Source organism: Simochromis diagramma, unplaced genomic scaffold (genome assembly GCF_900408965.1).
Source record: "Simochromis diagramma unplaced genomic scaffold, fSimDia1.1 OVJJ01000486.1, whole genome shotgun sequence".
In the NCBI taxonomy this organism is placed as follows: domain Eukaryota; kingdom Metazoa; phylum Chordata; class Actinopteri; order Cichliformes; family Cichlidae; genus Simochromis; species Simochromis diagramma.
Window position 1 is genome coordinate 3,030,262 of NW_024387047.1, and position 22,657 is coordinate 3,052,918.

A 22,657-nucleotide genomic window follows, 5' to 3' on the forward strand; every position below is an offset into this window, starting at 1 on the left:
CTGACATTAAAAGTCACCGGGCTCCATTCACATCCACACACAAATATCCCATCATATTTAAGAGGGCCCATTAAGGGCCACATTGAGAATTCATGGCCCTTTCTCTCACTCTCCCTTGTGATTTATCGGTGGCGAACATATTGCCAGGCCCTTTCAGAAGGAGTGGCTCAAGTTTTTGTCTTAGAGGAGGCCCAAAACAATGCATCTCAGGCACATTTCTCCGACAGGGCCTCCTCTTTCAGGGGATAGTGAGAGCCGGGGCTGTCCTAACATCTGTTTGTGTCCAGAGCCAGGCGGGCCCGGAGCACAGCGTGCCTCGGTGGCCCCCTTCTCCTCTCCTTGGGGGTCTTTGTTCCCGATTTCATGCTATCAGAGCGGCAGCATGTTTTCCTGCGCAGAGCTGTCACTGATATAAAAGGCCCTGAGTGGGGTCACATCAAGAGGGATGGGCATGAAAAATTGGTAAAATGTATCACAAAGCCCACCCACTAGATGGTTGCCTAGCGCCCTGTGGTGGGGGATGTCAAGACCCCTCCGCCTCCTCCTCTGTTACCTTCCCTTTTCCCCTTTCCTTTGCTGAATTACACCTCTCCCTCTCTCTCACCCTGGTGGACAAGCACATCATTTAGATGAAATGGTGCAAACAAATTAACGGGTGGTGCTTCAAATAAGTCTGCGTTCTTTGTGTGTGATGAGGGTTTACTGGGGTCCTACCAGTAGGAAGGAAGCTGGTCACCTGCCGGCCCGCCTGACTGAAAAAGCCATCAAATGCTCTCTCAGAACAAGAACAACTCATTTGTTACACGTATGAAGATATGTTTTTAACATTTGATGAAGTCTGTGTTTATTTTGCTTCTTCAAAAGTTGTGAAAGAGTCTCCATGATTGCAGCGCGTCTCGTTTACAGTGCTAACCACGCTCCGGCCTCTTTCGAAGAGTACAGAATTAGACTCTCATTAATTGTTAGGACCTGATTTTATCGAATACCAGAGTAATGAACTCAACATACTCTGTATGCTTATTGGACCGTCACTAATCACCAATCAGTGATTGGGCCTTCGATATTCCCTAATTGACTCGGCAACGACAAATCACCTCGCTGTCTGTTTCCTTTAATTGATTCCTGCGGTTTAGAGCTGCTGCAGGAGCAGGTAAATTAAATGAGAGAGCAATGTTTTCAGGTGCTTAGTAAGTGCTTATACTCTATCAATAGCGCTGCTGCCGCCTATATTTTAATGCGCTACAATGATTGCTTCACGGTTGGATGTGAATTTGTTTTCTCATTAACAGGATAAATGCCGTCTTTAGGTCCGAGGTGTTAAGAAGAAGTCGTGAATGGCCGTGGCGCTGCCGGCTACTCCTTCACATCACAAAGCTCCCTTTTTTTGGGAGGAATTGTAACAAGTGCAGCTAACATTCAAATGAATGGCTATTGAGCAATTTAAGCATGCACGGCTTTATTGAGAGGTTAAGAGAAGCCGGTACGTTAAACAGTCTTGCAGACATCTGCCGCAGTTGGTTTCAAAGTGCTGACTAAAAGTGGCAGGGGAGGTTTCTCAGATTAAATCTCTCATTAGGTTTTCTTTGTACAGGTGGCAGTAATGTGTCAAGAGTCCGGGCCTGAGACAATGTCCTCCTCTTACTGGGACTAATATGGCTCTGGAGAGCCCAGCCTCCTTTTACTGCCACTACTTTACACAGAGACACAGTCACAATGAAGCATCTGGTGGCCTTTTCCTGTGTAGAAAGCTTTTCTGCGGCTATTGTGTCAGCAGCAAGTGTGCATGTGCGAGAGAAAGAGACAGAGAGATCACGAGGCTTAGTGCGTTTCTGCAGCTCGAGCCGACTTGTCGCAGCAACTGTCCGTTTCTCTTTAAAAACTTAACTCGAATAGATGATTTCTGAATAACTCCCCTCAGCTCCAAGCTTGGGTGGGTGGCCAAGTGCGTGCTCGTGCATCTGTGTGTGTATGCGTGAGTAAAAAGAGGAAAAAAAAAAAACCCAGTAGTTGGAGGTCACAGGGGTCAAAGTGATGAATTTTTATAGGCCTGTTCCTTGTGTTTCAGCCCTGTCCCTTTCTCTGCGCGCTGCACTGCCTCTCAAAGACAACCATGCAGGGCAATTTGTCCTGCGGGGCCCTGCAGAATGGGCCAGCAGAGAAGTTAAATACCAGGGGTGAACACACACACACACACACACACACAAAACATACACATACATTGAGTTTCTCTCTCACACAACCCTCCGTCCTGTTGTCCCGAATGATTTGTGGCCTGTCCATTATCAATTCCAGGGGGACAAATGCTTTTGGTGGGTTTCTGAAGGTAAAGCCAGAATGGCAGCCCTCATTGTGCCATTGTTTTTAGAGAAGTTTCCCAGATGTTATAATGCACAAGATAAATAGGGCACATTATCACTACCTCGCACGCCCTCTTACCTCTTACCAAGCTCTTTTTTTTTTTTTTTTTAGCAAGGGCGTGGCAGGTTAGAGGACCTCCTACAACGCGCACACTGCCATTGGCCATCAACATCAGCTCTCACCGCTGCTCACTGAGTTCATGGAAAGGAGTGAGAGTTCTGTGTGTCTCACTTGGTGTCAGGGGAGGACACAGGCCAGGTTTACTGGGGTCAGCCGCCGACCAAGTGGGTCACACAGAGTAACTTTGCTTTCACGCTGAATCCCCTTACCACTGTATATATGTGTGTGTGTGTGTCAGTGATGAATCCACTGTGTTTGGAGACATTAAATTAGCCAGTCACAGGGAGAGCGGAGTGGATAACTCTGGCTTGTGTCCAGTCAGATGAGGTGGGGAGGGGTCACAGCTGATTTACTGGCTCTCCTGTGTAGCTGGCAGGAAAGCATGGCCGAATTTGTTGTCTGCTACTTTGGATGCCACCTTCTCCCCTCGTTCGTGCAGATGTCGCAATCGCGTGCGCAGGATGAACGTGATGAACGACGGCGAGTGGAATAAAAGCGATCGGAGTGCTGAGCAATTCGCGCTGAACCTGCCACCCCGGCTGGCACACCTTAACTCAGCTGGCAGCTTGGCTTTGCGTGGCAGCTAGAAAATAATGGTGCATTCTGACAATGCCAGTGCTCCCGCTGACACAGAGGGGCGCCCCCGTCCCCTGCCTCTAGTAATGAAGAATGAATACTTAGCTCATTGTCCACTCATCCTCTTGTCTCTTTCTGCGCACGCTCTCATACTTTCTTTAATAATCACTGGGCTTCTGTGGGAGGGGGGGATCCATCACATAGGTTGGGACATGCAGTTTACATGAAATAAAAGCATATAATAAACTACATGCCTTGAATATGAAATTAATTTTCCAGCGTTGCCTTTCATCTACTTCTGAGCAATAAAAAGGTAAAAGATAAAGGTTAGTTAATGTTAAAAAAAATCAAGAGATACTTTTATTGTATTTAATATCTGAAATCTTGTTCGTCTTTTAAACCTGAGCGGTGTGATTTTCATTGAATGCTCCCTTCTGTTTGTGCTTCCCATTAGCCTTTTTCCTCTTCTAAATGTTGACTTGTGAAACAAACCTTTGCACATTGTCAAGACTGCTATGCTGCCCTGAGAGGGTTTCTTAGTGTTTAAGCTGGGAACGGTGGATCATGTCCATCTGTTGGCAGCACCAAACACAGAAGGCTTGAATGCTAGTTTGTGTGTGTGTGTGTGTGTGTGTGTGTGTGTGTGTGTGTGCGTCTTCGGTCTTTGAAGTGGGACAGATTGCTTTAACCTCTCTTCTAAGGAGAGCAGCTGGAATAGAGAGCTCCTTTAAGCAGCCGCTTCCTCCTTCGACAGTCATGAGATTATCCTCCATTGATGCACAAAGCCAGCACCTTCCTCCACAGCCTCTCATCCCAGCCCCCCACCCCCACCCAGCCCCTCTGGCCCTGGACAAACACACAGTGCTGACCTGTGACCCATAATGCAGAGACGCAATGCCAAGTCACTTTGCAGGATCTGTTAAAGAGGCCACAGCAGTGAAGACATCCACACTGTCCTTTGGACTACAGCGTTGTACGCTGACAGCTGTCTGTTAATATTTTCCCTTTGCCAGACTTCTTCTTCTTCCCACAGACTAATTGGCATATATCAAATGAGAAGCCAATTGCAGAATTATGGTAATGTCATTTAGGATGGTCAGTGAGGCAGTTTCTACATTTAATGTGCTTAGGAAGCTGCGGCTTTGAAGGGAGATATCTGTTCAAAGATTCTGCCCAAGCACCTGGGCTCTGTTGGCAGCGGGAAAGACACAGCACCACACTGATATAGCCTTAAGTGACAGCATGGGCTTCTCATTTTCCCCATCTCAGTGTCTGGTGTGCGGATCTTATGACAGAGCCACTGGGATGAGCGGGCGCGTCTTAAATGAGTGGGATGTTTGACGCAGAAGATGACAGTAGGGGAGCTGTGATCAATCCTGTGCAATCAACCACCACCAACGGCAATGATTATTCAGTCGTTAAACATAGGAATGGATCGATTGTTAACATGCGCAGATGTCCAGAGCTGGGATACCTTAAGGTCCGTCTGCACCGGTTGCTATTTGTGTAAAATACCTGTTATTTTTCCAACGGGCTAAACACAAAGTCTGCATCTGGAATCATTTGTTTGCTTTAAGTTTAAGTGGTTTCCTTTCTTCAGGTAGCTAAAGTGTAATCATTCTGGGAAAAGACATTTTTTCCCACCAGAAAAAGCATTAGCTAATTGTCTTTTTTTTTCTAATTGAACCCTCCCAGCAGTGACACTCTTGGCACACAATATAGACTTACAAGAATACAAAACCTTAGTTATCTCACTGAGAATTACATCATTCTGTTCTTCTCCTAGCTGAAACCTATATGTATCATCTTCTGTCTGTCCATATCTACATACATTTAACTGTGCCGGCAATTCAAGTATCGCTTAACGGATTATTGAAATCATTTGAACATGAATGGAGTGGCTATTTCTGTCCTTTAAATATTGATGCTTATTGTGCCAGCGAGCAGTGTAAGCTTCTGGCTTCAGCTGTAACTGTGAAGTGGCCAGGGATTTCTGCTTGACTGATTTTTGGATTTGCAAAGCAAGGCGACAGAAGGGCACCCACTTGGAAGAATTACTGGACTCCGATGTTTGTAGAAACCCAAAAAACGTTAGGGTGCTTTTAATAGCCCTAATTTAAAAAAATGCGAAATTCACCACATCTCACAATCTTCTTGAAGATTTCTAAGAGTTTTTGCTGATGATATCTTAAAATTATTATTTTTTTAAATCAGTTGTGTATTATATTACAGTACTGTTACATTTAGCAGTAATCAAACACCCCCAAATGACCTTCTTCAATTGTCTTTGCTAGCTGTGGCTACAATGACTTTTTGACAGGGAAAGTATCTCTTGCCCTTCTCACTAGCTCCTTCTTTGGCCTATTCATTGCACAAAGCTGCTTAAGCACACTTAAGCGCATTAGCATTTGGCTGCCAGGGGACCATATTGACCCTGCATTTGGAAGGCCTAAATGAGTGAAAGATGGAGCGATTTGTTAGGGCTTTAGAAAGTTGCTTTTGGGGGAGTGGGGGTAAGCATGAAGGAATGGGGCTGAGGCGGTGGAAGGGGGGTTCGAGGAGTTGTTCCACTTTCTCTCAGGGCATGGTGTTTGTTCTAATCTGGTGTGCCATTTCTTCATGGCCGAAGCAGGACTGATTTGTGACATTTCGGTCTAAAGGGCCTTTTTCTGCTCGCTATATTGGCTTGACCCGATTATCAGATCTGTGCTTTGAATTTGAATCAGGTCACTGGCTCTCTGCTGTGTGGTATGGGAACCACTGGCTAAGGGATTTCCTCATTCAACTGTCTTCAAACACAGATGGCCGAATGTTTAACTAATTGTTAAGAGAGTCCACAAAGAAGAATTTAACCATGCACACAGTCCATGGGGTCAGTACATAGACCCAGATAAAGAGAGGGGATAGTGAGGTGGCTGTTTGTGGGTTGGCTCTTTAAAAGTCATTCAAATACACCACAGTGTTTAACGAATGGTGTTGAGGTATACTGAGAAACTAGTGTATACTGTATATTAACATGCCAGTAACTGTAAACTAGAAATTATATCATAGATGGTTTGCATGTTAGTGACATCAAATGAATAAACATTCCAATAATCCTCTATCCTGTTGCTTTCTTATGTCCAGAAACTCTGCTCTGATGCCACCATGCAGACAATCAGAACCGACAACAATGAAATTCACAAGCTAGTATTTCAAGAAACTGATAATGACCGAAAGGTGAGTTCTTCTGCTTTGAAGCATCATTTCATCAACGCTTACAAAAAAAAAAAACCCAAACAAAAAAACAAATACAGTCCTTTTGTGGGACTGTGTATTCACTGACTAACCCAGGGGTGGGCAATCTCAGTCCACGAGGGCCGGTGTCCCTGCAGGTTTTAGATGTGTCCTCGAACCAACACAGCTGATTTAAATGGCTAAATTAGCTCCTCAACATGTCCTGAAGTTCTCCAGAGGCCTGGTAACGAACTAATCATGTGATTCAGGTGTGTTGACCCAAGGTGAGATCTAAAACCTGCAGGGACATTGGCCCTCGTGGACTGAGATTGCCCACCCCTGGACTAACCCAATGTAGGCTGGTCCAATCCTTCCACCCACAGGGGGTGACACCTCCGTTTGCACAAAGTCAGATTGTATGAAACTCTGTCGATGAACTACGTAGGCACTGTCCTGATGAGTTTATGGTCTCATTCTTTAGTTTAAAGTCTTACTGGTATGACATGATGTTCATTATTTCATAGCAGGTTATGGTTTAGGGCGAGCCTACCTCGTGATCCAGTTCTAAAACACCAAGTTGTTACAGGCCTAAATATTCAGTTCAGGAGATGTCAACGTCACCGTGTCCATCATTTATATACAGTCTACCGTTGGAAGCAGGTATAAGTTAAGGATTAAATGTAATCATAGCCAACACATTACAGTGTTTGCTGTTTTAAAGGTCAAGACTGTGAGACTGCTCACTGTTGGTCAGTGTGTCAAACTTCATTGCTTTTATCCTACTGATATTAAGGTAATAATATAGGTCTAACCCTTTTGTTAGTAAGTAAATGACAATATTCGAATACCATATTTAATGTAAAAAATTGTAGGTTTGGACCTGTGTAATGAAACTTCAAAATACTGCTTATTTTCTGCTTTGATACACCTGACCCCGAGGTGCCAAGGTCAATGTAAAGCCTCGATGAGACACGTGTAGAGATAACAGTGCTGTCTGCTGCTGCAGCTCAATGCTGTTCATTAGTTCTCTAATTACTGAGTGAAGTTCACATTAGTATTGCTATTAATCAGAGTGCAATTTCTCTCTTTCCACTGATTCAGGTTATTCTTCAAATTGAAAAGAAGCTTTTTAATTATGTCAACCAGGAAGTATTCCGGGAAGACAATGGGACCTCAGTAAGTCACTCCTTTAACTTTTATATAATCATCTACTTTCTCACCTCTCATCTTATCTATTACGAGTTTAATTTCCTTGATCAACTGTCATATACATTCTTTTTTCACTGTGTAATGACCGCCACTGACTGACTGTGAAATCAACAAAGCAAAAGAACAAGTTCAAAATGACTCCTCATGTCTGCACAGTAGCACAGAAAGGTTAAAATAATTAGGTTGCAGCTGCTGACCTGAGTGGTGCAGATGCCCTCACATACCTAACAAACAAACACTCTTTTTCCCCAGTCAAGAGGCCAAATGTAGGGAATAACTTTTAAGCAGCACTCAGTGCAGACGAGGCGTGTTCAGCGTCTGCAGAAGAAAAACAGCAGAGGAACGCACTTCCACTTTTATATGGTTGTATATTACATTAAGTAGTTCAAAGTTGGACCTTGTTAAAAACATGAATGACAAACACGCACACACACACAGCAGAATTGGCAGTGAAGCCGCAGAGTTTATTAACCTTGTTAAGTTAAAGTTTTGGGTAATAAATCAGCGTTATCATTTATGAACTTGCACTGGGTTTGTATCACAAGGACAGTGTGGTTTAATGTGAGCTCGTTATTACTGCTAATTCAATTCATGCCTTTTTAAGTGAAGTTGTATGATTTTGCACATGTCTCCTGTCACATATATAATATATGTATATATTTTTAAATTCATGTAATTATATTGATTTTCTTGGGCCGTCCGGGGTTTATTCATATGCCGCATGATAATGTTGATTTTCCTGCTCTGTGCGTTTATAAGTCACGTGACGTGCATCTCACTGAGCTGAAAAAAAGCGCCCACTTGATTTTCCATTAGCCGTGTTTGCGTGTCAATAAATTAAATGAAGCCACTGAATATTTTCAATTGTTTAGAGTGGCCTAACGCAGCCAAACAGATGGTTCAAAGTAAGCTGGCATATTTTGGAATTGGAATTGTGGGGAAAAAAAGTATTTTCAGTTACTTTCCTTAACTTCCAAAATTTACTGAGTTCAGCATTATTTTTTATGTGACATTTGTTTGGCTTCAAGCAAGCTCAGTGCCTCCAAAACACGTGTCCTTCTGTTTTTTCTTCTTTCTTCTTCAATTGCTGAGATACAGTATATCCTATTATGGACTTATTTTAAGCGTTTTTACTGTAAATGCATATTAAGGTAGCCAAATAATCCAGAAACTAGAAAATAAACATTCTTGCTTATAAGGTAAAGGTAAAATGTAGAAGACTGCGAGTCTTCAGTAAGGAAAGTCGATGTGGATGTCTGCTTGCATGCTGTCCAGTAAAGCATGATTGAATCTGACCAGCAGAAATGTCCCCTAACTGCGAAACAGTAGCTGTGAGGAGGCTGAGGTACCCCACCCTCCCTTCACCTTCATTTCCTTCTCCCTTCCTCCCTCTCTCTCTGCCTCCTCACCAAGCCAGACAAGATGGATGACATAATGGGGGCATCAGAGATAATCTGATGGTCATGGTCTAGTTAAACACACCGTGTTATGATCCTTATAAAACAAACTACCTTTCCAAAAGGATAAATGTCCCTCCTTACACTCCTCCACTGGGGAAGGGGGGGAAAGAAAAAAAAATCCATTGCATCCTTCATCAACTGCAAGACTTGTACCAGCTTGACAGAAATTTAATTCGAGGCAGCTCTTGAAAATAATTATTGTATTTTGAGAGGAGTAATCATTGGCCGGGACATGATTGAATGTGTCCATGCCTATTGACTTTTGCTATGATTAATAGGTTTGTTTAGTCGATATTCCCATCGAAATTGTATAATTAATTATCCCCGGCGCTGTCACGGCAGGACGATGGAGAGCCCTGATGAGTATTTGGGAAGATTAAATTTTCTGGGCGCTCATGGCGTCAAGGGGCACCGTGGGGCCTTGCTCCGGTGGAAAGATGGGAGGAGCGTGGTGTGTGTGTTTGTGAGGCTGTGCAAGCATCCATGGTGCACGCTCGTGCAGTTTCTGCCTTTCCTGGAAGACACGCACAAACACACACAGGGCAAGTCTCCCTCCTCCACTCCCATTGATTTTGTTTCAGTATCTCTTTATTGTAACTTTATCAGCGTGTGTCGGCAGATTGGGGGGGGGACCAGGAGAGGGGAGGAGGGTGCGTTTGTGTACTAGCTTTAGCAAGTGATGAACCTTTCTGTCTGGCGTGCCTCTCCTTGTCATGCTGGCAGCGTAGTCTTCAGCATTACTCAAAAACCCGGAGACATTTTAAACATGAGAGGGACATAAAAAAAAAACCCTAAAGAACAAATGCTGCCTCAGCCCGAAGTTCTTTCATATTTCACCTGTCAGAGCACTTAAGTGGCAATACAGAAGCCATGCTAAATGAAATCTGACCTTTATATAAATTGATGCTACAATGAGTATTTCTTTTAATTTAACTCGCCTTTCTTCTGAACGCTTTAGGAAAGTATTGACGGCTTACTTAGGCTTATCAGAATATATGGCTCTAAAGGACAGTGGGCCCAAGCTGCCGTTGAATTTTTTTATGTTTTTTTTTTATTTATTTTTTTATCAGAATAATTGTGAAGTTAAATCCAGCCTTGGTCGGCCCATCTCAGCTCCCAATCAGCCATCCCCGGCCGGCGTCACTGACGGTTTATCGGTTTTCTGCACAAAATAATGAAGATCCCATAAAAAAGCGGGGAAAATACAGCCCCTGCAATGAAAGCCAAGTGTGAGGTGTAAAAATCAAATTAAATGACCTTTCACCCCAACATTTATTGATGAGTTTTAACAGCAGCAGGTGTTGTCACGGGGGATATTTGACGATGCGTAAATCAAAGCACAATTACAGTTGGTGGATGAGCGGGCAGCATGCTGAGAGGAACACTCGGAGGCCCAAGATGCCCTTTCCCCCTCTTTGTACCCCTCTCGGCTTCCTGCCTCTTAGCTATCAACGCCAGTCTGATTTAGGAGCGCGGCGATTATCCAAGCACAGTCAGAAATTTGAGCCCATGACAAGGTAGTTTTTATCCGGACACTTCTTCATCTTTTCCCCCTCCTTAGCATTGCCAGAGTGGCATCATCTCACGCCACCTCCTCCACAACTCCCACAAGGTCATTTCTGGTTTACAAACTACTGCTGGCTTTATAATGTCACGAGGCCTTGAACTGATATCAGATGCTTTCTTCTTCTTCTTCTGCTTCTTTTTTTAAAGCACTGACCTAACACAGCACCAGAGCATTCTGCTTAATTGACCCGGGATGAAATGTAGTGTGAAATTTGTGACTGCAGGGTTTTCCATTCACCTGGGTGAATTACTCAACATTCACTTAAGGCACACAAACACACACACACTACTTGAATACACACAGCCATATGTTGCTTATCCCCTGTTATTTAAACTGTCACACTCTATCAGTCTGAGCTGCTTTACCTCAAACATTATCACACCTGTGAATGCACAGATACTTCGCACTATAACTCACAATACTGTCACTATATGTTTCCTGCAATAACAGCGATACACAAAACTTTCTGAAATACATCAAGATGTTTAACAGAGGAAGCAAAATAGCCTTAAAGGGAAAAAATATGGGAATTAAATGTTGTGTGCATATTTTCTTTTTTTTTCTTTTCAATAATGTGCCTCTTCAGTCACACATTCACAGTTCACATACAAGGTCTTGAATAATCAGGCCCCGCCTTGTCTTAAAAACCTTATAATAACGTATCATCCCAATAGAGCACTTCACTCTCAGACTGCTGACTTACTTGTTGGGCGTAGGACAGTAAAAGGGCAGAGAGAGCCTTTAACTTCCAAGTTTCTCTTCCCTGGAACCAGCTTCCAGTTTGGATTCAGGAAACAGACACCCTCACCCCTAACCGGTCGCAGCAGATGGCTGCCCCTCCCTGAGCCTGGTTCTGCAGGAGGTTTCTTCCTGCTAAAAGGGAGTTTTTCCTTCCTGCAGTCATCTGATTATTTGGGTTTTCTTTCTGTTGGATGTTTGTCTTATAATATAAAGCACCTTGAGGTGACTGTTGTTGTTATTTGGCACTATATATATATAACTATGTTGTCAATAGAGATCAATTCTAATAAATATTAGCGTCTAAACGCTAGTTTAACGCTACAGAGTTATTCTACTCTAACATTTGAGGGAAGACACTGAAACAAATACCAGAGGGACTGAGGAAAACTGTTGACTGATACAAGATGTGCTAAATTCATTGGAGGCTTATACCCACCTTATATAACACTCATACAGTGGCTACAAAACAGTGATTGATTATTCCAACGCTCTCTGTTACACCAGTATGAGAATGTAATGCTAAATATACATTGGTTCACTTATCTTTACAACATCTTTTTTAATCTCTCAATTAGTAGTAATGCTTTCGATCAGCCTGAAGAGCCCCGTATTGGTCAGATGTGGAAAAAACAGCACTGAAAGAAGCCATCAGTGGCTGGATGGTGAGATGGTTGTGTACAGTGGAGCGTGGGGTTGCATCCCCTGCTCTGCCATCCCTCATCCACAGTGTGTGAGTCTCTCCTGTGACCCCGGCAGTGTGAGTTTGATGAATGCAGCACATCTGCCCTCCTGAACCGCTGAGACTCTGTCTGCGAGGCCCCCTCTGCCTCAAGTAATGGCCACTGTTCTACACCACTGACACGTAATCACACAAACACTGCAGAGCATCATCGTGAAGGAACACACCGACGGGCTTATTTATTTATTTTTTGTGTAAGTGCGTACTCAGCGTTGATGTGAAGACAACGCGTAGACGGTTATACACGTATGTATAAATATGTCAGCGCACACGGAGAACAGCAGTTACCTTCTTCTAATATCATAACGCCGACATGACACCGTCTCCACTTTGCGAGGACGTCCTTCCAAATAACAGCGATGACGTGGTGCTCATGGGTAATATTTGGATATTTCATCATGTAGCCATCAACATATTGCTGCATGTAATACACCGACATAATGTCATTAATGTTAAGCTGTCACACTCATACTATTGCGGGTGATGTCTTCATCGGGCCATCATTGTAGCATGGTGTTTGAAACATGTACAATAGCCTAATTTACTACTAAACAAACACGACTCGCCTCCGTCTCCACGTCTTCCTGTTTGAAAGGAAAGGGCGGGACCTGCGAGCGGTCCTGTGGGAGGGTGTTGCTGGGAAACGTCGCTGTCAGTCTCTCAGGAAGGCAGTCATGCAGGTGCCCTAGCTACCTGTTCATCTCGCAGATAATTAATGTGTACAAGGAGCCGCTAATTGCACTTTTCACTAATGATTTATGGGTTTTGTGAAAGGGGGGAAATTGGGGGAAGTGTGTGTGTACACTCTAGTGAGTGAGTACAGCTGGGTGAGGAGACATGATTGATGAAGAGTGTGTGGATGCACTGTCAGTGTGGAAAGTTATACCCCCCCCCACCCCTGTAGGAAAGGGCTAGTGACACACACGCACACACACACACACACACACACACACACGCACACACACTGGTCAGCTGCTGTCGATACCTGCCAGCATGGGGTATGTGGACTTCATTGAATAAGGCCAAAGATGTGAGCCTCATTCTCCGTCTTTATCACCTTGTGTTGGTTTTCTTGAGAGACTTGCTTTTTTGTACATTGTATATCATGTAAATCTTGCATTTGACAAAGACTTTGTTGCATTTTTAATATGATTTGAATATGATCTGCTACCTTCTGTCTCCCCTCTGGCTTATTCAGTTCAGTTCAGTTCAGTTTTATTTATATAGCACAGAATCACAACAGCCACCTCAAGGTGCTTTTTTCTTATAAGGAAAAGAGGTAAAGTAAAAACTCCCACAATTAGATGACCCTGTATGAGCAAGCGCTTGGAAAAAGTGGGGAGGAGAAACTCCCTTTTAACAGGAAGATACCCCCATACTTTCCTTCAACAGTAGTAGGGTTCAGTCATTATCAGAAATCAAATTAAAGTCAGTCCAAAGACATGCATGATGTCTTATCATGTGTCTGTTTGTTGGATCCATATTTTAATATAAACTTTGATCTGGTCAGTTTTTGAGATAAGAAGATATTTTTGAGAGCAGCTTTTTGATTAATACCCCATCAGTGAGAAAATAAGTGAAATGGTATATGTAGTTGATGTTTTATTGACGCCTCTGTCTTTTTGTTTTGCTTCCCACAGCTTTTAGAGTTTGATAAAGAGCCGTCAGTGTTCAAAGAACGTCTGCATGAACAAGAGATCGGTTTCCCGCCAAGGTATGGAGCCATTACATGTATTACACAATGGTTTGTTTGATGCATTTATGTTTACAGTACAGAGATCTACCCGTGTAGAGCCACACAGGTTATGTGGCTCTTTATCCAGCTCATTGACAGTTTGTGGATGTATGGTAAACCCTGGACGCTAACCAAAAACTGAAATTAAATGCCACTATAATTGTAACTGGGTCAAAATGACCTGTTGAGAATTGACAAGAAAACAGCCCTTGGTTCGTCAGCAGCACAGAGGAAGTTATTTCGATCTAACTTTCACTTTCAGAGAAATTCTTATCTCATTATTATTCAAAGCTTCTTGAAAAAATCAGGACTCAAAGAACTGGTTATAAATAAACAGACGAAGTAAAAGCTTACTAGACTGTGAAACCCCCCAAAATATCTTTTTCTAATGTGCTACAAAATCTCTTAGAGGTTTTACCTGGTTTGTTTGTAATTTAAAAGAAAAATTATCAAAATAAAGAGGTATCGATTTTATCCTTCAGTGTATCTGAAAAAATTCCAAACTTCACAAGCAAAAAAGAAAAGTGCTAAAAGAGCGAATCCTGAGGTTTAAGTTCTTACATTTCGATAAATGCAACGATTATGTTGCTCAGATATGCGCCTTAAAGACTCGTTATTAATATGTAAAATTATAAGTAGCCAATCACGCGCTTATTGTCCAAAACGGTTTAATGAAAGCTGTTGGATGTGTGTTTGATTGGTATCAGTTGTTAAGTCTGATTGCGTACGCTTCCAAAAAGCTCCCATGTGTCTCTGCTGGTACGTCTGTGTGTGTGTGTGTGTGTGTGTGTGTGTGTGTGTGTGTGTGTGTGTGTGTGTGTGTGTGTGTGTGTGTGTGTGTGTCGCTGTACGAACACTATGGACAGCATTGATAATTCCGTCTCACTGGGACTTGGGGGAGATTGGAGCGGGTGTTCTCCTCTCCTCTTCCTCAAACAAATGCATTTGCAATTAGCCCTTTCAGAGGAGAGGGAGGGCAAACACGCGGACGGCGCGGAAATATGTTTCGGGAGCAGCGCGTTAATGGCGCTTGACCTTTGCCGTCGGTTGTGACTCAATCAGCGCAGATAATGAAACGCTGTAATCAAACAATAATTACTTGATAAACTGCTCTGGTGGCAGGCGCAGGGCGGCTGGGGATTTTAGCATGTGTGTGAGTGTGTGTGTGTGAGAGAGAGAGGTCTCGAGATACATGGAACCGTGTGTGTGTGTGTGTGTGTGTGTGTGTGCGCACATACATGTGTAAAAGTGAGAGCTGGAGACTGAGTGTGTGTGTCAAGGTTCTGCCAGTCCCTGTTTTTTAAATGACTCTGTGTCTTAATCAGGGACCCCATTTACATCACTTTGCATAAGTGACAGTAGGATTTATTGTCCTTTTACACTGGCTGACTTTTGCACCTATCCATATAATACTGAATCATCTCTCCACAGGGAGGAATGAATGTGCTGCTGTGAACGAATACAAATGATTTCCACATACTTGAGGTGATGATGAATCAAATATATGAAAGCCAGGAGCAGCATATGAAATTTGATTTGATCTACTCTGTGTGTGCGACAAACCACATCATTGTCAGTCATGTAATGGGTAGCAGTGGCCTAGTTAAACTTAAACAACCCCCTCCTGCAGTTTTTCTCCTTCACATCCACACACACACTCACATCTATCTATCTATATAGATAGATACTGGTACCCCTCCCCCTGTCAGGTCTGCCTTGTGTTCCTTGAGCAATCAAGCCCCAACGATTGTTCTCCATCACATAGCCTGCTCCGGACCGGCCCCTCACCATCTGTGAGGTTATTACTCTTTTTAATGCAGGCCATCAGAACACAGCCTCACCGACACACACGCATGCACGCACACGTCTCACTTTGGTTCAGATCTATAAATCAATACTAGTCACAAACATTTAATCTGCAAGTTAATTCTGTCCGCTGTCCAGCGCCGGATAAGAAGTTGTCACAAAATGAGAGATGCTGTCAAGAGTGAACTAAGCATTGGCTAACAAAAGGCCGTGATGCACACTGTAAGTGGCACAATGTTGGTGACTGTGTGCACACGTGAATACTCCCCCTCTGCGACGCTGCGGAGGCTTCGAGCAGTAAAATGCATATCTCTTTACCTTCAAGAAGTCATCCATCAAAGTTGGCCGTGACACGTCTAAGTACTCGGGCACCCGGGTGAGGAATTTGCCCGGGCCTTGCCACAGTTGGACCTGGAGCCAGTCGGCCGCTGTGCACCGACAGACTGCAGGACAACTCGCGCAGTCACACACAGGAACGCATGTATGCTTAGCAGTTTTCCTATCCAGTGATTTGAGAGAGAAAAGATGAGTCTATTAATCAGAAACCATTCATTTATTTAGACACAGTTTTTCCATCAGGCATAATATATGAGACTTGCAACCAGCCATTAAGCCATTATCTTTGCACTGGCTGCAGCATGGCCGGTAATGAAAATAATGTGAAGTTTTGCTATAGATTACGGTAGTTTTGATTTCATATTTGAAATGGCATAACTAAGGTAATATGCCCTAAAACATACTAAGGCACCAGTAACTTATTCATGTATTTTGATTGATTTGGAGGGAAAGCTTTTAGTACTCCTCTGATCTGATTTCTTTGCTGTTCTTTTTGCACGAGATCGATGCAAAAATTGAATCGGGAGCCCAGCTTCTGGAAGAAATGCAGTGGACGGTGAGGGAGCAGAGGGAGGATGTATTCTGCCTGTAACGTGGTTACCTAGAATGGGCTTTGAGGGAGATTTTGAGTGACATCAGACCAGCGGCACAACTCTATCAGTGGACAAATCATGAGTGATTTCAGAGCAAGAAGATGGTGTGGATGCTGGTGGGTGGAAAGATGGGGAAAAGCCAAGAGTAGAAACAAAACTAGCCGCTGCTCCACGTGTTTGTAAAGAGAGAGGTGCCAAAGAGGAGATATTTTCCTGTAGATGACACCTGGATGCCAGTGATGTGTAGTTAAAGCTGCTAAAACCCTACAGGATTCTCTTCATGCTTAGAAGGGAAACACAGCATTAAAATTTAGTTAATGTCTCTCATCTTGGAGGACAATACTTATCTTGCTACAATGAAACTGTTTAGCGCTGCAATGAAATTATTAAAACCTTTAACTGAATTTTTTTATGACCTGGCAGCAGGTTCATTTTACAAGCACTCTTTAAACAAGATTTGCGAGAGAGAGAAAATTCAAATGGTTCCTGAAAGATGAGAATTATTTCTGTAATTTTGAAGTCAAAATTACCAGTTTTACCAAATTCTGATATTTAACAGGTACATTTTAACCTGATGCAGCACTTTGTACCATATTTCTATTCTTGGACTCTCCCAGAGAGGCTTTCCGTGATTCACATGTCACAATAATCCTTGCTTTTCTTAAACTTGGTTTTAGTCCATCCTCCTCGGTAAAGTTCTGTCTCTGAGAAAACATTTTACCTTCTCTCCTTTTAAGCTATCATCCTGGCTGTCCCTTGTGGACATATGGTTTGAACCGCACGTCAGTGCCTGAAATGAACACATTAACGATATTTGCTCTTTTTGACTTTATACGAAACCAAAGAAAAGCTGTGTGAAACTGGGTCACAGTAGTGAACTGACATTGCTATTGCTAGAATAATCCTGCTACCATTGCTATGAAGAAATAGCCACATTAATAAACTGAATCAATAAAAGACTAATAACCCAAGAAATATATATAAGAGCAGACTGATCCTTTCTCACTGTCCAACTGGAACTGTGTTTAAGTGTGTATAAAGACAGCAGGGTGAAGGTCTTTCAGGGAACATGATGGCTCCACTCTTGTGTGCTTATGTTTGTCAAGTCTAGACACTGACAGCAGCAGAGGAGCAGAGCGTGGCCTTGAGGTCAGGAAGTGATGTCTGTTAGGAGGCAGAAACCTGTAAACGGTTGCGTTTGTGCTGTTTGGGAAGCACTCTGGGAGCCCTCCTGGCACGTCACCATTTATTTTCTAAAGCTGCAGGGCTGAGAGGACAAGCCAAAAAAGTGACTTGCCTGCTGGGAAACTCGACAACATTCACATGGTCCTGAAAGAGGAAGGTTGGGAGGTGGTTGGAAAGCTGATGCCAGGCAGAATGGCTTTGCCCTTCAGATCAGAGAAGATTTTAGTCAAGTGACACAAATGGCTACCTGCCAGCTCTTCAATAACTGCTAATAAGAGCATGAGTGAATTGTCAGAGCAGTGGAGAATTTCTGGAGACTTGTTTTGAGCTAATAGGAAGCGCTCACACACAGATGGCTCTTCTGCATACAGTAACCGTCCTTGTTCTGTGGACAGCTCTCTGCTCCCTGAAAGCCTGCACGAATGATCTCACCCTCTGCATGTGAATTTTAATTGTGCATTAGTCCTATAGCCCTTCTGTTTGCTTCATATATGAAGGAGTCTTGTTGTTCCCTGCTCTGTGAACAGCCATGCTATAGAGGAGCAGTCCCACGTGACCGCATGTGAAGAGCACCACACATGCAGTTTAGCGCCAGTGTTTGGTTAAAGCGTTGCCCCCGAGCCGCCGTAAGTGTGCTGCTCATGTTGCCCGAGCCCTGCCACAGGATCCGGCGTTACACGCTGATCTGCTGAACACGAACATTGTTTTACAACCAGCAGCGCATCCATCATTCTAACTACTAGAGAGCCATCGCAAACGATGAGGGGCCACTGTGGCGATAATAGCCGAAGATTGTCCGCCGTCATGTATCGCTGCCTCTTGTCTGAGACGATGCCACTGAGAAGAGGCCTTTGTTAAAAACAATCCTACACAGCGAGGATTAAATGGATGCCATCTGCGTCTTCTTGTCTTCATTTAGAACAGCTAAAGGCACAACGTGTCATAGCCGAGCCCCGGCAGGCTGTGAGCCATGAGCTACTGATGGCATTTCGCTCTGTTTGTACTGCACTATGCCAATGTTGTGCCTGCGAGCCTCCCAGCTCTACAAACCGAAGCAAACATTCAGCTTTATTGATAGCGTTTGGCTGATCTTTTTGAATTTCTGCGTGTGTATGTGTGTGTTGTGTTTTGCCAGGCCTCCCCTGACAACGGCAAACAAACATAGCTGTAGAGGCAGCGAGTCGTTCGAAGCCCGCAGTTTCAGACTTTTTTTAGCCAATCCCAGCTCGACAGCGGCCACACCAGCATTCTGCAAAGCTCTTTAGTGTTCGTGACCTCAGGTCGCTGATACGATGACTCTTATCTCTGACTTCCTGCCCTACCTGTATTCTCAAATTTATATTGCCCTCATCAAATACTGGGTAAGTGAATAGTGCACTGTTTGTCCTGTCACTTATTTGTCATTATGAAGAGCAATAGCTTTTTATGTGAAGAGAAGAAAATGAGACAAGGAAGTCTTGCCTGGGAACAATTACAGAGTGTCTGCTCCAGGCAAAACAGGTTGTTAAAGTTGCCTACAACCTCAATGTTACAGACAATATTTTTTCTTTTAAAATGATAATTGGAGCTTGGTTTATTGTCGTAATGTTTGAAAAAGATGTAACAGTTCAGCGTTGTATAAATAAAGTGTGTGTAGTAGCTTGTATAATACAGTAATGTGTGTCATTGCTGCCTCTCCCTCTGCTGGGAGAGGCTGATTGACACTGTAGGTAGGGCCGGTGTTCACCTCTCCAGCATTTACTGTTGCAAGACAAAGAAGCTGACACCAGCCACAACACATGTGAGTAATGTGCCAGCAGCAAAGTCAAACATTAAACCCCAACCCAAGCGTGAATGAATGAGCTCTCGATGACTGCTAGCGGGTCTCGATATGCGACCGTTTGCACATGCATCATCTGTAAAGTGGTCAGCAACACAGGAGAGCGTGTTAACGAGCAGGGAAACTGTGTTCTTGCCTCAACTTTACACAAGTGAGAGAAGATGTCTTAGAATAGGGCCTGACCGATGAATCGGCTGATATTAGCCATTTGCCGATGGGTGTCGGCATTTATAATAGCAGGTAAATGAGAATTAAAAAGCAAACCCGTTGGGAGCTGTGTGACTTTTGTGGCATTCCTAAAGATGTGTTTGGAGCCACACACAACAACAACCAGCTGCAGCAGAGTCAGGCAGATTATTTTTAAACCGCATTGTCATATTATCTTAATAATGACTCATACACATTCATGCATAACAAATGGTAATGAAATCTGTTTGAGTTTGGTGTGACTGAAAAAGATATTTCAGATTTTTAAATCACCAGATATCAGTATTGGTCTTTAGAGTCCTTTATCAGTCAAGCTATCAAAGACCTTTTCTTCCTCACTTTTTCAGTGACAGTGTTTACATTTGATAGTGTGCATAGTATAGTATGTGCATATCTTAGACAGGCCATTTGAGCTTTGACTATACTTATGGTTAGAGAGTAGTTGTTAAAAACAGTATTAGAAAAAAGTGTACTTGCAACATCAGGTCATGTAAGTTATCTTTTTTATTTTACTGTTGTTACATTTCATGTAAACCCACTATATACCCAAAACATGGAGAGTTAGTGAGCCTTATAGCTTTTGGACTTTTAGAGGTTTAAAGATAATGAATTACTCAGTTTTGTCACAATTTATTATTTTGATTCGATTTATTATTGTTTCAGTATCAAGCAAACTGTGGTCATTGCATACTGAATGTGAGCTCCATAGACTATGAAGCTTTGAATTTAGAGAATGTTTATTAGTTAACTGATCAAAGATGAAGTCGTTCTCTTTGAAGTGATGAAAAATTCTGAAAAGAGTTTCGAAATATTCACAAGTGGCCGATGTTTAGATGGGCAGCCAAGCCAAGTAAATCCTGTTTGTGTCAGCCACTTTATCTGACTGTCAACAGCTGATTGTGCATTCAATAAAGTTTTGACCTGACTCGAGGTCCTTCATGAATTTTCCAGTTTTCCATTTTATATGTAGTCTAACAGTATTAGCACAAAGAACAGTTGGTAAAGCAGTGCCAGTGTTCATTTTGAATCTATAGTGTGCGAATGTGTGGAATCCTTAAAGTGTACAACCCCCCCCCCCTTTCCAGTTGTTGTTATCAGTTTAGTTCATTAATTAGAGTAATTAGTCTTGCTGGGGCCAGTAAAGGTGGGATATGAGTTGGCGTCCTCCAGCCAACACACCCTCTCGGACCGTTTACCTTCCCCGATAACTTTGTGAGCTCACTAATCGGACACATTAATCACATCGGCCCCAGCGCGCCGTTCGACTGTTTGCCGTTGCATTAAGACTTGTTATCTCTATTGGAGCCAGTGGAGGGTGTGGTAAAACGGAAAGGGGAACAGCCCAATACCTGCTCACACCGGGCCAGAGAATGGCCCTTTGATGGCCACTGTGGAGTATTTTTAATTAGTTTTTCCAACGTCTGGCTGTCGTCAGAAATAACTGAATGATAGTTTTTGTTGTTGAAGCGCTCAGGAAGTTTGCTATCAAGAGGGAGTTCATTGTTTGAAGGAGGTAAGGGGGAAAACTTGATTTTCTCTCAATCTCTTTAACACTAAAGTGACCCCAAGCTTGTTAGTCAATAAAGCTATAACAGAGTCGCTGATAGGCTGATTGTTCACAGGCTGTTTAAGGCCGGCAGCCGTCCCTCATGAAGCTGCAGCATTCAGGCCACCCTGAAGTCGAGCAGCTCTCCAATCTCTTTGAAGACTTTGCTCTTTTCCACCCTCACTTTGCCTCTTTCTGACTGATCCGTCTTTATCCCCTCTCTTCTGCCTCCCTGTCTATCTCTGTTTCACTCATCCTATTCTTCATGCTCTCTTTTATCCCTGGATCACTTCTTTAGCCCTTTGATTAGCATACCAAAACCCCTATGCATTTCCCCTATGGTTTAAGGGCTATTAATGCTAATTGGAGGCTGGGAACTTCTTTAAGTAGCTCTCTGCAGGTCTGTTTGTACACCTGGTGGGGGAGCTCCGTGTGTGTGTGTGTGTGTGTGCGCGCGTGTGTGCGTGTGCGTGTGTGTGTGTGCGTGTGCGTGTGTGCGTGTCAGATGAGCCCACTTCACGCCCCAAGATTAGCCTCCTACACAAAAACACCCAAACACACTTTTATCATATAAACAGTCAGTCTATTGCTGGTATTCTGTTTCTGATAATGTATACAACTGCTGATTAAAGTAATAAATGTATCACAGTAAAAAATATAACCAATGTTATTTCATCATTTTTCATCATGTCTATAGTGGATAGTGTAATGTTAATGTGCACCTTCCTCATTTTATGATGGAAACACATGGCAAATTAATAACTGCAATATAACCGTCATGATAGAGAAACAAACCCCCCAAACATGTTTCACTGACTAATCTCCAATAAAACTAATGCAGTCCAATTAATGAATAACTTTCTTAACAGCGCTCATTTTTCATGTATTTTCACTGGCCTGATGTTAAGAAACAAAACTAAATATGAACAGAACAATGTAGCTATCAATAAATCAATCGAGTCAGTGAACCGGGTGTTGGAAATACTATATAAAGAATTCTATAGCATATGGCAAACAGTCAAACACAATCCATTAAAAACTATACAGGGAAAATAATACAGATAGCTGAACCAGACAGTCAACAAGAGGAGGGAGCAACTTTCACATACTCGATCATTAGCATCCTCCAGCTTGATCTAAAAACTCTATATTTGGATAATTTCACTGGTTAGCACAATATGTTTTCAAGCTTTCTTCATCCTCATATCATGACTAATATTATGATCCAGTTTTTTATGTTTGAAGAATTTCTGTCACGTGTCATTGTTATTTAAAATGTAATGGTCTGCAACAGCACCTCATTCAGGATGGTAGTAGTGGTCGGTTGGGCCACACTTTTGATGCAGACATAAATTGTGAAAATGCATGTTTACTAAGTTTCGTACAGACATTAAGGTCCTGATCAGTCCCTTTTGCACACTTCTGTGTAACACCATAGTCACTG

The 22,657-nt window shown here is 43.0% G+C and overlaps 1 protein-coding gene across 3 annotated transcripts in view; it reads left to right on the top strand.

Moving 5' to 3' along the window:
• LOC120741726 (inositol polyphosphate-5-phosphatase A-like) overlaps positions 1 to 22,657 on the top strand; it is a 155,224-nt gene that overhangs the window by 123,679 nt on the left and 8,888 nt on the right. For all 3 annotated transcript variants that reach the window (XM_040044753.1, XM_040044754.1, XM_040044751.1), the window contains 3 exons: positions 6,181 to 6,273; positions 7,372 to 7,446; positions 13,627 to 13,700. In XM_040044753.1, the coding sequence (XP_039900687.1) occupies positions 6,181 to 6,273; positions 7,372 to 7,446; positions 13,627 to 13,700 (242 nt within the window). The remainder of the gene's footprint in view (positions 1 to 6,180; positions 6,274 to 7,371; positions 7,447 to 13,626; positions 13,701 to 22,657) is intronic.